The sequence below is a fragment of the Vespula pensylvanica genome, chromosome 8, assembly GCF_014466175.1.
Source record: "Vespula pensylvanica isolate Volc-1 chromosome 8, ASM1446617v1, whole genome shotgun sequence".
Classification (NCBI taxonomy): Eukaryota; Metazoa; Arthropoda; class Insecta; order Hymenoptera; family Vespidae; genus Vespula; species Vespula pensylvanica.
The window spans coordinates 3,226,707-3,241,706 of NC_057692.1; the positions used below are offsets into that span (position 1 = coordinate 3,226,707).

A 15,000-nucleotide genomic window follows, 5' to 3' on the forward strand; every position below is an offset into this window, starting at 1 on the left:
GATGATCATGACGATGACGATAACGAAAGACGACACTACGACGATAATAATGATTACAATGATGGCATGAAGGAGGAACCACAGCCGAAATCCAACAGAGTTTCTTAACACTCATACTACCCTAATAGAAAATCTTGTACTAATTTATATTTACAATACCATTCACGCCTTCCAATGAACCGTGACAAAATAATAAAGGTCTCCCATGTCCATACTTCAAGATATATTACGTGTTCGATATACACAAAGGGATGACTAATTTCTTTCTTTTTAATTTTTGTTTTCTCCATTAAATGGTTTCTACTTCCTTCTTCTCATTCTCCTTCTTCTCTCCTTCTCTCTTTCTCTTCTTTCTCCTCTTCGTCCTTCTCTCGAGCTCGCAAGCAACTTCGTCCCTTCATGCTTGCCTGTTCTATAGGGTACGCGAGATATCCGCTGAAAAATTATAGAAACTTCGTTAGAACGTCGATATTATTTTTGACGATTGAACGATCTTCCATGCATAGGTAATACGTTATTATTTATACGATTCTTTTGTCATCTATACGTATAATTTAATTCATGATTTATTGTTCGTGAATTTTTCTTTTCTTTTCTTTTCTTTTATTTTTTTTTTCTTTTTTTTTTTTTTTGTATTGATGAATCGAGCGAACGTAGAATATATTTTCAAATGTTCCAGTTCTGAGAGATAAACGTACGATTTTGTCTCGTTAGAAAGATTCAATATACCGTTTGAGAAACGAGTTCTATCGTTAGAAACGTAACGATGAATTTTTGTACGTTTTTTTTTCTTTTTTTTTTTTTTTTTTTTCTTACATTTTGTTTCAATCAGACTTTAGAAAAAAATTCAAATACAATCATTCGATGAAGCTAACTTATCCATAAATAATTCATAACGTTTTACGTCTTTAATGATAACCCGTTCAATGGCACGTGAGATTTGTATTAATTTATAGTTTAACCATGCCATTCGTAATGGAACTTTCGAAGATTTCATGTTATCCTAAGAACGATGTTTACTCGACTCGTTCCCTTGAGTGGGCACGAAGACACAAATTATGTTAGTCTCGACTAGTTGAGAAAACTACATGAGAATGATGAAAGGGTGCAGTATGACTTTGCGCTTTCCAAGCACGAACGCGTTAACCAAGCATTACATGATCCCCTATTCTTTGAGAACGTCAAAGTAGTGAGACAGTCTTCAACCCTTTCTCTCCAACATTCATGTGCACAATGAAAACACGCGATGTATCTGTTTCTATCTTTCTTCCAAGCAACGAAAACCGGTTCTCTTTGCTCTCTCTTTCTTTCTTTCTTTCTTTCTTTCTTTTCTTATACGTCGAATGGAATGAAAGATAAATAGTTGACATTTTTTATACACTTCCTCAAATTTCGACATCGACGATATAATGTTAACAAAAAAAAAAAATCCTTGATGTATTACCAATTGCTAAAAAAAAAAAAAAAAAAAAATTTAAGATCTCTACAATCCATAAGAAAATCAACGTAAAGATTTACTTCGACAATGTGTATATGATAAATAAAAATATATATATATATATAGATCCATAACTTTTTTATAATACAAAGCTTCGTAAATATTACTCGATTTTGTTCTTCTAATATTTATAGGCGCAGGCTGCTCACAAAGTTCCTAAGTGATATGAAAAATCTATTACTCCGTCTTTTTCTTTTTTTTTTTCTTTTTTTAGATTTTTTTTTTTTTTTTTTTTTTTATCGTGCTTGTAATATTTCTATCATTTATATAATATTTATAATAATCTAGGAACGTCGATTGATCAATCTGCGTTTCCATAATTTAAAAATTAGAAAGAAACATTCGAATATGAAAATAGATACTTATATAAGAAAATTTATTTAAAAATCGTCGTTGCTAATAGTATATCAAATAGAAAGTATCTATATATGTATGTATAATATATATGTATATAAAACTATGTCAAAGTTTACGGTACGTCGACTTTAAACGAGTGCATACTACAAACTGCATTCTCGGAATTCGAAGCAGCCATCTGGCGCGACAGTTTTTTCTCCGACATTCCAATCTCGTGCGTGCAAGGCCGTGTCGAGTTACTCCCACCATGATTCTACTCGGTGACTACTTGAGTCAAGTGTTTTTCGTCGATTTATGTATTTAAATAGGTCAGTAACGCGTTGAGTCCATTAAAATTTCTCTCGTTATACAGACATAAATAAAAACTTGAGACTATTAAATGTCACACCTCTTTACTTCTTCTTTTTTTTTTTTCTCTTTTCTTTTAATTAACAATTATCCGCCATATTTTATCCAGCGAAATAATCAAAAAAATTAATAATAACTTTAATATCGAGCAAAATTATATTAAAAGAAAAATTACATTATCGAAACATCTTTTTTGTTCAATCTTCCTTAACGTTAAACGCGCCCTTTCCGAAAATACTTTTCACGTCAAATTCGATTAAAAAAAATATATATATATCAGATATATATATTAGCAATTTATAAAAAATATATTTATTACATAGAAATGATCAACTTCAATGATTAAACAATCAACTTAATAATGAAATCTATTAGTGAATCTATTAATAAAAATTCTCTATCATTAGATACAATCCTTTCATGAAAAAGGAGTAAAAAGGGTAGAAAAAGATGGAGAGGGGTGAATCGAGAGAGAGAGAGAGAGAGAGAGAGAGAGAGAGAGAGAAAGGAAGTAAAAAGACGAAGAACTTTCTCGTTGGTCATGATCTCTTGGTATCGGAAGCGCCATGCGCCTTCGCCGTTTTCCCACGAGTCCTCCCTTTGTTCTCACGCGTTTATATATCGATCCCGTTGTGGTCTCAGTTGTGCTTGTTTCTTTTTCTATCATGTATATAAGAATTAATCGAATGTATGAAGAGAGTATATTAAATACATAGAAATATTACATACATACATATATATATATATATATATGGTTATCTCTAATAAGTTGTGCATATTAATATTATTAATTAATATACTAAATTACAATCTTACGATTTACCCGTAAAAATCTAAATACAATTCGATTAATACGAAATTTCAATTGAAGACAATTATAATAATCTGATATAAATGAAATTTTCTTTTCTTACTTTCTCATTTCGCTCCGCCATTTTACTTAACTCTTTAACTCCTTTCGCGACTTCCGTTTTAATTCTTTTTTCCGCAATGTGGAGACATCGACTTCCTACGATCGCATGAAGTCCGGCTCACCAAGAGATTCAAATTCTCGCTTTCCTGGAGTCTCTCCCACGGTGCGATCCCGTGGGAACGATTTAATTGGCCTGAGAAGAGTCTCCACTCCTCCTCCTCCTCCTCCTCCTCCTTTTCCTTCTCCTTCTTTTTCTCTTCTACTTCTCGAAGAATATCGTTGGTTGCTTTTATTATCCATCCTGGCGAACCTATCGAGGATCTTTTAACCTCTCGTGTCGAAGATCGTCGGAATCCTCGACCCCTCGAATTCGATAAACCTTCCTCGTAAAACTTGACCCTTATCTTCGTTCCATGCTCGCACACGCATCCCCTTTCAATCGCTTCTCCAATGATCACGATCTAATCCACAACAACCATTAATCGATTCTAATAATCATTTCTACTCCGTGAAATACGTATAATCGATAAGTTCAAGTATCTAATATACACTGTTACTTCTTTATCATATTTTTAATAAATAAAGTCTCTTAAAATGATATTAATCAACAAACAATTATCAAATAGTCCGATTTTATTTTTATATACGATTCAAGAGTTCAATCTTCGATAAACTTAAATGATACTAAAAAAACGCAGAGCTTCTATATAGCAGTTCTTATTGATTAAGTTAATATATTATTAACATTTCAAATAATTATTTTAAATGATTATATCTGCGTTTAATATATATATATATATATATAATATTATTTCTCAATACATACCGTACGAATTACTTACTTTCCTTTCGTTCAAAATAATTCAACGAAACGATTCGAACAGTTTGAGATATTATAGAAAACGATCATCTGATCTATTATCTATCGTCGTGAGCATTCCAATCGTTGAACAAAATTTCATTTTCGTAAATTAGCTCGCCACACAGGCACACGTTTTTCGAATTTAATCCCTGATCGCGTATTGTATCCCGTCTCAAGATACTTTCTCACGGATTCGGTCGTGCTTCCCGAGGACGTTGCTTTTCTTCCCACAGAAGGATAGAAAGAAAGAAAGAAAGAGTGAGTCGGGAACAACCAGGAGGCGTGGGATAGTTCGTCCCTAGGGGCAAACGAAGCGATCCGCTTCGGTAGTAGGCGTTCAGAGTAACGAAAGAGTTTTGCGACGAATCCTCCTCCTCCTCCTCCTCCTCCCCCTCCTCTTCCTCCTCCTCTTTCTCCTCCACCCTTCTTTGTACCACGAATAGGTTCACCCTCTATCCCCTTAACCCTCATCGCCTGACATCATCCCTATATATAATAAATCTAACTCTTTGAAGTTGATTGATCTTTTTCTCGAATAAAATTAAACGAAAAAGTGTAATACGTCGATGATGAATTTTTCATTAATTTATAATAAAAAAAAAAAAAAAAAAAAAATATGAATCGGTTATAACATCGTTATTATATAACGTATTTAAATAAAATTTATATGCGTATGATAAGTAGATATATGTATATGTATTGTATGCTATGTGACACCTAGTTTAGAACGTTTCTCATAAAAGTCGAACAAGAATACGAGTGAAATTGAAAATGAAATGACCTTTTTCTAGAATAAAAAAGAAAATAATCGAAAGAGCTGATACGTTACATGAATTTTCTCATCAATTCATTAAGAAAACAATGGTAATTTGGTAAATTAATAATTGTAATATTTGATCGTAATGACAATGAAAAGTATGTAATCGACTGTTCTCATAAAATTCTCACGAAACTAATAAAAATCGAACGAACCTACGAATATTAGAAATTAATTGACATTTTTTCACAGAGTGGACTAAAATAGATACATAAAATAAATACGTTATAAAAAAAATATATATATATATATATAACAATAATCTCTAGTATAACAATTCAAAGAATTTGATGATAAATCTTTTTGAAAAGTTATATCTCACATATTTTTATTTTATAAATTCTCGATGCAAATAAGTACGTACGCCACTCTAATTCACGCGTTTCACACGTTTGCATGTCCTAAATAAAAAAAAAAAAAAAAACGCAAAAAAATGAAAAAAAGAAAATAAGAAAAAACCTCGTCCAGTTTCAAAAAGTAAACGATATCATTTTTGTCACATAGATATATACACGCAAACACACAAACGCGTCAAATGAGTACATACATCGAGGAGATACCTTCCTACGGGATGCGAACACGTTCCCAGACATTCCCGTGTGAAACAATCTTTCTCTTCTTCCTTCTTCTCTTCTTTCTCTTTTTCGCTTTCTTTGATCGTGAGAATCTTCGCGACTTCAGGGGAAACAGATTCCCAGATCGACCAGGAGACCAGACCGTTGATGCTGGTCGATGCATTCCATCGATATCTACCCCTTACGTGCTTTTCCTCTACACTTCTCTCGATCTTACGAATATATTTTCTATTTTTATACGAGCGTGAATCAACACGAATCGTTCCTATTCTCACCGAAACTATGGCATCGAGATCGTAGCACAGACTATAACGAAACGTATCTAATACGAACTAATCATAATACATTCATATATCTTAAAAATTATTCATAAATATTGATGGATATTAATAACATAAATTTAAGATCATTCGAAAAAAAAATACATATATATATATATATGTGTGTGTGTGTGTGTGTGTGTGATAATAATATTTGAAATAGTAATAATTGAAAAAAAGTAAATTTTTCATCGTTTCTATAAAATAATATTTATCTAGCATATACAGCAAATCTGTAGAAAAATGCGCGATTTATTTATTCATTCATTCGTAAAAACAAAGAAATCTCTCGTTATCGTTCATAATTATTCAAAAGATTTGACGAGTAATCAAGTGATCAAACATTACATATATTGATGAGATAAAAAGAGTTCATAAATTCTTTGTTCCTTTAAAAGGGCATAAGAGTATGTATATAGATTCTTTTACTAACGCGTACTCGATAGAAGCCTGTTACATGTAACAGCATTTTCAGCCCTCTGTCCAGCTTTTTCTCACGCTCGGTTCCCACACTCGTTCTCTTAGAGCAACCAAAATCTCGATTGTTTTCGTACGTAGGAGAGAAGATCCCATGGGAAAGGAAAGATAAGCATTCGACTCGAAATTTTTAGTTTCCTTTCCCTTCTTTAGAAAAAGAGAAAGAAAAAAAAAGAAATCGTTAGCGCGAAGTAACCTAAGACCCAACATCGATTTTATGATCCTCCTTTCGAGTCACCGCCCACGCCGTTCTCTTTTTTACTTTCCCTTTTTTTTCTTTTTTTTTTTCTTCTTCTTTTTTTTTTCATACCGTGAGAACGTTTCTAAGAGAACCGTCTTTTCGATATTTCGTGAAGGTCCATAGTTCGAAAGATTCTTTCGTGTGATTATAAAATTAATAATATCACATTACTTCCAAAATCATAATTTATTACGAGAGAAATTGTTTTTGCAATAGCGATTTAAAATAATCAAATTCTTTCGAAAAATTAAATGAATGAATTTTTTCCAAGGTAAACGAATGATAAATAATATATAATAGACTATAACGGATATAATCTTGCATTTTATCGAAGCTTCCAAATTTTCCAATGACCGTGGGATACGCAAGATTTATATGAAAACTTGATCCTTACTTTTCATTCATTTCGCAAGCATATAATAAATTATTTATATACCTATGTTATAAAAAATAAAATAAAATATAATATTTGCAGAAACAGTGCATGCAGCTCGCAGATATTATTTCTTTAAATTTCATCGAAAATTTATATATATATATATATACGTAGGTATATGCTGTGTGATCCGTCATCAAACGATGTTCGAATAAAACCGATCATTTGATAAAACAAGAACGACATCGAACGATATAACGGAACGAAAACACGCATCCCTCTTCTCTCTCTTTCTCTCTCTCTCTCTTTGAAAATAGTTTTGGTATACGTGTGCACATTATACATACACTAGAACGAAGAGCTGACATTGCCTGGGAATCATCGACGTTTCCCATACCCAGTGAACGACGAGGACGCGAGTGAAATACGCGACCATTTTTGGTTCCCACAGTCGAAACATTGCGAACAGTTCCCAAACCTTTGGCTTAAAATCATATTGAAACGACATACGAAACGATTTTATTAATTAAAAAAAAAAAAAAAAAAAACCAAGATTTTCAATGATCCATAATGATTTTTACAATATATAAAGCTCGCACGATCCATATAAAATTTTCGATTATAATAACTTTTTCTATAGATATAGATATAAAATTCGTATTACCGATATATACAGATCATACGATTCATGTGAAACTTTCAATATGTACTAATAATAAGTTTTTCAATATATGATCAATATCTGTATAGAGATAATATAATTCAAACGAAATATTCAATGATCTATAATTAATTTTTCAATATTATAGCAATCCCACGGTTCGTATGAAATTTTCATGATATAATTATCTGTAATAAGTTATTGAATAACTTATTAAAAGTAACATTTTCGATATTCTTGTGAGAACTTAACCGTTCACGCAAAATGGTAATTACGTATACGTACCTATGGTTTTCGTTCCCCTTCGTGAGCGTGAGAAAATTAGTGAAATTTTCATGTGGAACGTTGTCAACGGTAGAAAGACATACACGCATATGTGCTTGCTTGCTTGCTTACTTACTTACTTAGTTCTGAATAATGCAAAACTCATGCGAATGCGAACGCGAACGATTTGCACGTTCGGCGTACTGCGCGTTCGACATTTAAATACGTCCTTTGTATTTACGATCGGTGATATGCTTGAAGAGTGTCACCTTCGGTCATATATTATTATTAAATACGACGTGTCTCAACATAAACAAATCTTAGAGAAAAAGTTTTCCTCTCGAACGTTATGAAATATTATTTAACGACGACACGTACTTTTTATTTTATGCTCTTTGAAATAGCCATTATGTTAAACGAACCCACGTGATCAAATTTACATATATCTTTCACATATGATCGATTTATTACACTTTTACATTCGCCCTTTGAAATAGCGATTTTATTAAATGAACCTACGTGACCGTACCCACGTGATCAAATTTACATATATTTTTCATATGATCGATTTCTTACACTTTTACATTGGCACTTTGAAATGGCGATTTTATTAGATGAACTCACGTGATCACATCCACGTGACCATATTCGCACGATCAAGTTTATATATATTTTTCATTCGATCGATTCCTTACACTTTTACATTGGCTCTTTAAAATGGCCATTTCATTAAGCGAACCAACGTGATCGTACGTGATTAAATTTACATATATTTTTCATTCCATCGATTTCTTATACTTTTACATCGACTCTTTGAAATGGCCATTTTATTAAATGAACTCACGTGACTATACCCACGTGATCGATCAACTATATATATATATATTTTTTTTCATTTGATCGATTTTCTACGCCTTTACATTGGTCTTTTAAAATGGCAACGTGATCATCTTATCCACGTGATAAGATTTACAATGAACTCTATCTATCTATCTATCTATTTATCTATCTATCTATCTATCTATCTATCTATCTCTTTCTCTCTCTCTCCTCTCCGGATTAGGCATCTTCGTCCTCGGTCATCTCCTCCTCTCCTGATCCGTTTTAAACGAATACGCCACTTGTCTAAGCAACCGAACGTAGCGCGCCTTAACCTACTTTCGGGTGTTCACCACCTCCCCGTACTCCATACTTTCCTGTCAGTTTACTTATTAATTTAGATTATGTCGTGCAAGAGCTAATTGCTCCGAAACATCGAACGCCTCACTTGAATTCTAAAAACGTCTAATTCCTTTGTCAAACGAGATTTCTAAAATCGACCGACGAAATATACCTTCATCATTGATCCGCCATATATAATACAGATTCAATTTATTTCATAATATCCGACTGTTCGACGATCTATTAGAAATTAAAATAACATAACGTATCTAAATTATCGACGCGAATAAAAAAGTTCTTCATAAAAAAGAAAATATATAGAAGTGTGCTAAAGAATCTTTTTTTTTTTTTTCTGAATTAAATTTAGTGTGTATATATAATACGTGTGTATGTGTGTCTATACACATATCACATATGTATATAGAAATATATACAGAAATATATATAGAAATATATATATAAATATCTATATATATAAATATATATATAAATATATATATAAATGTAAAAGGAGACCAGAAATTTAATTCGATACCTATGCACGGCACACGTGGTACTCACTAAAGAGTCAAACAAGAAGGAATTCTCGTTTGGTGTGACGATACACGGAAACATATATACATACGTACATATACACACGCACACGCAAATAGCAGTAGCAGTAGCAGGAGCAGGAGCAACGTAATAAACAGACAGACAGACAGACAGACAGACAGACAGACAGCAGACAGACACAGGCTCACAAAAGTGTGTTCAAACCCACGCTTTCTACCAGCCGAAATTCTCGAACCGAACCGGGTATCGTGGCACGCTCTTCTGCTCTCCTAGTAAAGTGATACAGTTTATTGGACTTCTTCGGATCGGAATGTGCCGTCAATGACATCCTTATCTTGTTTTCTCGATAGAAAGGATAGGTTGTTCGTTTGCGCGTGCCCAATTTTATGTTTCCGATACGTTTTATGATTCGGCACGTGCGCGCACGTGCCATTTAACAACCATCATGGCGGACGAAACAGCAGGTTGCACAATGTGTATATATATATATATATATATATATATATATATATATATATATATATATAAGTAGTCGTTAGTGAAGAGATTTCAGGCCACCGAAGGCCGACACGTGCGCATGCGCGCACGTACACGTGTATCTTCGTGTGTACGTACATGCTCAAGAGAAGAGGCACGATCTACCAGCTGTATTTTTATACTATGCTGATAAACCGACTATGCCTGGTCGACAAGTGCCGAGTCAGGAATTTCAGATCACCGTCGTATCCAGCTGACTCTTTCTCATTCGTCTTCATTGTATTGAACTCGTCTATCATTTCCTGTTCAAAATTCTTACTACTTGTAAATAAAAATTCTTTAACAGAGATATAAGTTGTCGAAAGAATTTTTAAAGAAGTTTTTTTAAATCGTATAGAAAATCGTATGAACAAATATTAAATTATTTCCGATTATTTCCGTATAATCCCTATTAATTTTTACAATTATGTATAGAGTTTATAAAACAAACAAAAAAAGAAAAAAAAAAAAAAAAAAAAGGAACATATAATATTTTATATCTATTGAGAGTTGCATATATTTTTTCTTGATAACGCATCTTCTATCCTTATCGAAAGTCTATGTGTCTAACTGTTCGTGCTAATCTTCTTATAATTTTCTTTCACAAATAAACATCACGATAATCTCTTACATGTGTATTACCTTTGTACCATGCATAAACTTGAAACAACAAATAAATAATAAACTAAACGTTCTTAATTAAAAATTCATTATAAAAAAAAAAATAATAATAATAATAATAATAATAATAATAATAATAATAAAAAAACAAAGAATAAAAATAAAATACAATATGCATGTACAATCTATGAATAAACGACAAAGTTGTAAAATGTTCAGGAAAGGTTAAACGAAGCAAACATCCTGTCGCACGCCTTCGAGCATAAAATAAATACGATTGGTTGGTTGACCGAAGGCCAACGACAACGAGCGAAGCGTAGCCTAAAACGACGTCAGCTCGTGTGCCTTCTATTTTCTCCTGCAAGCCTGGTAGCCTTGTCAGCCGGTCCCATTTTTTCTCGCTTCGCCGAAAATTATTATCCTCTCGAGGAATTCATAGCAGTCCATACTTATACTTACTTCTCTCTTATTTATTTCTCCTTATTCTCCTCCTCATTCTCTTCATTCTCCACTTCTATCTTCTCCTTCTTCTTCAATTTCCTTTACTCCTCTTCCCTCTTCTCTCTCTTCTTCCTCTTTACCAAAAATATACCACGTCAAACTGTTGCTTTCCTATTACCCCGTGGCATTTAACTCGCCCATGGCATGTCACGTTGCCTGTTTATCCGAACCTATCTTTTATTCACTTCGTTAATATGTGTGTATGTATATATACAAATATTATATATATATATATATATATATATATATATATATATACATGTATACAATGTATTAAGATTGTGTAGATATATATATATGTACATATATACATATATATATATACTGTTCTTCTTCGGACCCAGAACGACAGCCAGCTCGTTCCTAGTCGCCTAATCGAAAAATAGCCTCATTATCGATCTTTCTCGATCGAGAGATCTCCCTGTATATATCGATCCTGATCGAACGATCCGACGAGTCACTTCGAGTTACTCGATCTCTGTCCGGTATTCCACATTTTAACAGTGAACGATAACGCACGTAACACTTTTCTCCTTTCTCAGATTTTCTTCATCTTCTTTTTTCCATCGTGAAATACGACTATGAACATGCAAGTGATATTACGTCAAATATATTTCTAATGACATTGTTCATGAATCGTTAGAAGCAAGTAGTGATATAGATCCTCTGTTATATAGAGTACGAAGGGTCGAATCAAGAGAAAGAGAAAGAGGAGAGAGAGAAAGAGGAGAGAGAGAAAGAGGAGAGAGAGAAAGAGGGAGAGGGAGAGGGAGAGACAGCCCTAAGTAATTCCTTACCCTTTATACCCGCCTGTTCACAAAACCAACCAAATTTAGACCTTACAAAGGGCCAAGGGCTCCTTAAGGGCATTCCAAGCATAGGACGAAGGAAGAGAAACAAGTACTTAACCTACAACGTCGTATATACATACGTACGTGCGAGGACAAGGGCCAAATCGACTGGTCAATAAAGAGACTCGTATCACATCCAGCTCTTCATGCTCGCCTAATCAACGGTCAAACGAATAATTTGTAGAGTACTACCGCGAAGCACTCGTTAAATCAATGACATTCCCTCTCTATATGATATCGGACTATCCATGGTTATCATCGACAAAAGAAAAAAATAAATAAAGAACAAATAAAGAGATCCGAAAAATCACCTTTTACCCATAAAGATGTCATCGCAACAACTAAAACCTTACTTTCTTTTATCCTTTACAGGCTATCAGCACTCGGTATTCAATAGCCAATCGACCATACAAGTAGGTGGCAGATGGAATCGAAGCAAAGGAAGAGTCGAGAGACCATTTTTAGGAGTAATCGCAGGTCTTGTCGTCAATGGTGCAAGGATCTTAGAATTGGCTGCTGCCAAGGACAGTCGAGTTACTACGAGAGGAGACGTTCAACTTTTACCAGCTGGAAGTCTTCTTGATCGGGCTGCTCCATTGCAACGAATGCAGCAGGTAAATTAATCGATACAGTCGATTCATTTTTTTATATCTAACAATCATCGAGCATCAATTTTTCAATGATATGTATATGTATATATATATATATATATATATTCTTTATGGGCGTATACATGTGTGTATATATATATATATATATGTACGTCGTTCGTCGCGAAAAAATTACTAACAAAATAAACGAATTTACGAAAGTATCTCTGTATCACAAATGTACTTGTAAATTTTTCCATATCGTAGACTCCAGCATCCGGTTTCCCAGGCGTGATGGACGATCTAATCTTCTCCGGTGCCGGAAGTGGATGTGCCGGCGACGACGAAGACGAAGAATGCACTCCCATTTACGAGCCTGGTTCCGGTAAGTGTAAGTAAACATTTCGTCGTGGGTGTAAGTAATTTCCTTCGTCTCTCTCTCTCTCTCTCTCTCTGTCTCTTTCTCTCTCTTTTCTATTCTATCCATCCGGGGTCAATGTACTGTCGGTAGTTCGCTCGTCTAACGCCAGATGGAATCATTACACCTCGTCGTTTTATTTAATTTAACTATAAAATTGTTTATACGTATCGATGTTGCTCGAAAATTTATGAAATATGATCAATTTAACGATACAACATTTATTTGGATGATAATTATTATCTCTTTTTGAATTTTTAATGCATGTTTTTATCTATTAACTAGTAACAGCTTTCTCGCAAGTACTCGTGCAATGGCCGATTACTATATAAACCCACGACTAGACTTAACCGTTTGTGTAGTATGAAAGGAGAGACGTTTAGCACTCCCCTAGACAAGGATGGAACACACATAATTGGTAAGGCACTGTCGCCTACGGCGGCTCTTACCATATTTTTTTTTTTATTTCTTTTTCTTATACAATAAATTATGCATACGGACATGTAAGAAATAATATATAATGATCATGTATAAGAAACGTTTTAACATTTAAATATTAACGCGTTTATTGACAAAGACAATTTTATATAAATCGATAAGATGTTAGATAAAAATTTATTTAATATTATATCATTTATTATTCCATTAGATTCTTTTTAGATAAAAGGTGCAAGATAATTTAGTGTTATAATATTTGTATATTAAACTTTATCCTTGTTAGATAATAAAGTTTTATAATCTTTTAAATGTTGTAGAAAACAAAGAAAATCTTCGAAAAATTTCAATTAGAATCTGCAAAATTTTGCATGCCGATCAACAATGATCTACGTGTTAATAAATCAATGATTTTTCATTTATTTGTCATTTGCATGATCTAGAAGCTTTTTTCTCGTCTCGTCATGATCTATAAGCTCTTTCTTCTTCATTTGTTTGCATATTAAAAATTCTTCGTCGTCAAATATAAAACAGGAATGAATGTTATTTAATTTGCACGTTATTCAGCTAAAAATATTTTCTCGAACCGACCAAAAAAAGCTAAAATGCAATATGTTCGCTTTAATAAAATTGTCGACTATACGGTATAGATAATGAAAAATAGAATATACCTATATATATACCTATATATACCTTTTATATATATATATATATATATATATATATATAATATATATATATAATCATACGAAAGCTGTACACATTCTATGTCGGTCCATGATATAAATATTTAAATAATCCTTCGAAGTATTTTTAATAATATAGTGGCTAAAGATGTAGTATATCCCCAAGCAGACACTGAAAAAATATTCTCACATACGTTTTTATTTTAAAAATATTTCATACGTATCTCTTTAAGTTCGTTGGCAACAGTCCATGATTAGTTCAACAAACTACGGATCGATACTTATGACCGCTTTCGATCTCTTCTCGAATGGGCAAAGTTCCAAGCTAAGAACGAGCCTTACATTAACATTCACACGATGACATGAAATATGTCATTTTAATTTTTCATCTCAATTTTTCATTTCCACATTACAAAGGTTTGCAAATATTTAAGAAATAAAGTGTGTGTATGTGTACACCTTTCTTTTTTATTTTTATAATTGAATCTGTCAGTATCTGGTCCAATTGTAAAAGTATGCCTACGATATTTACATATGCACGTTTCATGTTCCAAAAAAAATATATATATATATATATCTAACTACACATAAAATTTGGAGAAACAAATAGACATTCACACGTCACAGATTGTTAGTTGTCGTCAACATCATGGAAACGCGAGGACGTTTCTCATTAACGATATCGTGCGTTTAAACGTCAACATCAGAGAGTGCGTTCGGTATTGTCGTCACGTTCATAGTTAATTTTCACGTCATATTGCGCTCGTATACGTGTCCGAAACGGAATGATCGAGGAAACCACGGATGTGTGACATGGATACGTGTCATTTTCACGCGCACAAACAAACAATTCTCATTAAACGTTTACCGTCTTCAAGATAAAACTAATAACGAGATATATGGAATACTAATAGTTATAATTTTTACAGACGATTTGATAACACCGGTCTACGTGGC

The 15,000-nt window shown here is 33.0% G+C and overlaps 1 protein-coding gene and 1 non-coding gene across 12 annotated transcripts in view; both read left to right on the forward strand.

Moving 5' to 3' along the window:
- Positions 1-15,000, forward strand: part of LOC122631075 (neurexin-1) — a 289,963-nt gene that overhangs the window by 270,723 nt on the left and 4,240 nt on the right. For 9 of the 11 annotated variants that reach the window (XM_043816311.1, XM_043816303.1, XM_043816302.1 and 6 more), the window contains 3 exons: positions 12,287-12,528; positions 12,772-12,895; positions 14,973-15,000. The exon at positions 14,973-15,000 is cut by the window's right edge and continues 146 nt beyond it. In XM_043816311.1, the coding sequence (XP_043672246.1) occupies positions 12,287-12,528; positions 12,772-12,895; positions 14,973-15,000 (394 nt within the window). The remainder of the gene's footprint in view (positions 1-12,286; positions 12,529-12,771; positions 12,896-14,972) is intronic. The other 2 variants (XM_043816308.1, XM_043816307.1) reach the window with 1 other exon arrangement.
- LOC122631411 lies at positions 13,279-13,382 on the forward strand. Its single transcript, XR_006327702.1, has one exon. It is a non-coding gene; the product is annotated as a U6atac minor spliceosomal RNA (small nuclear RNA).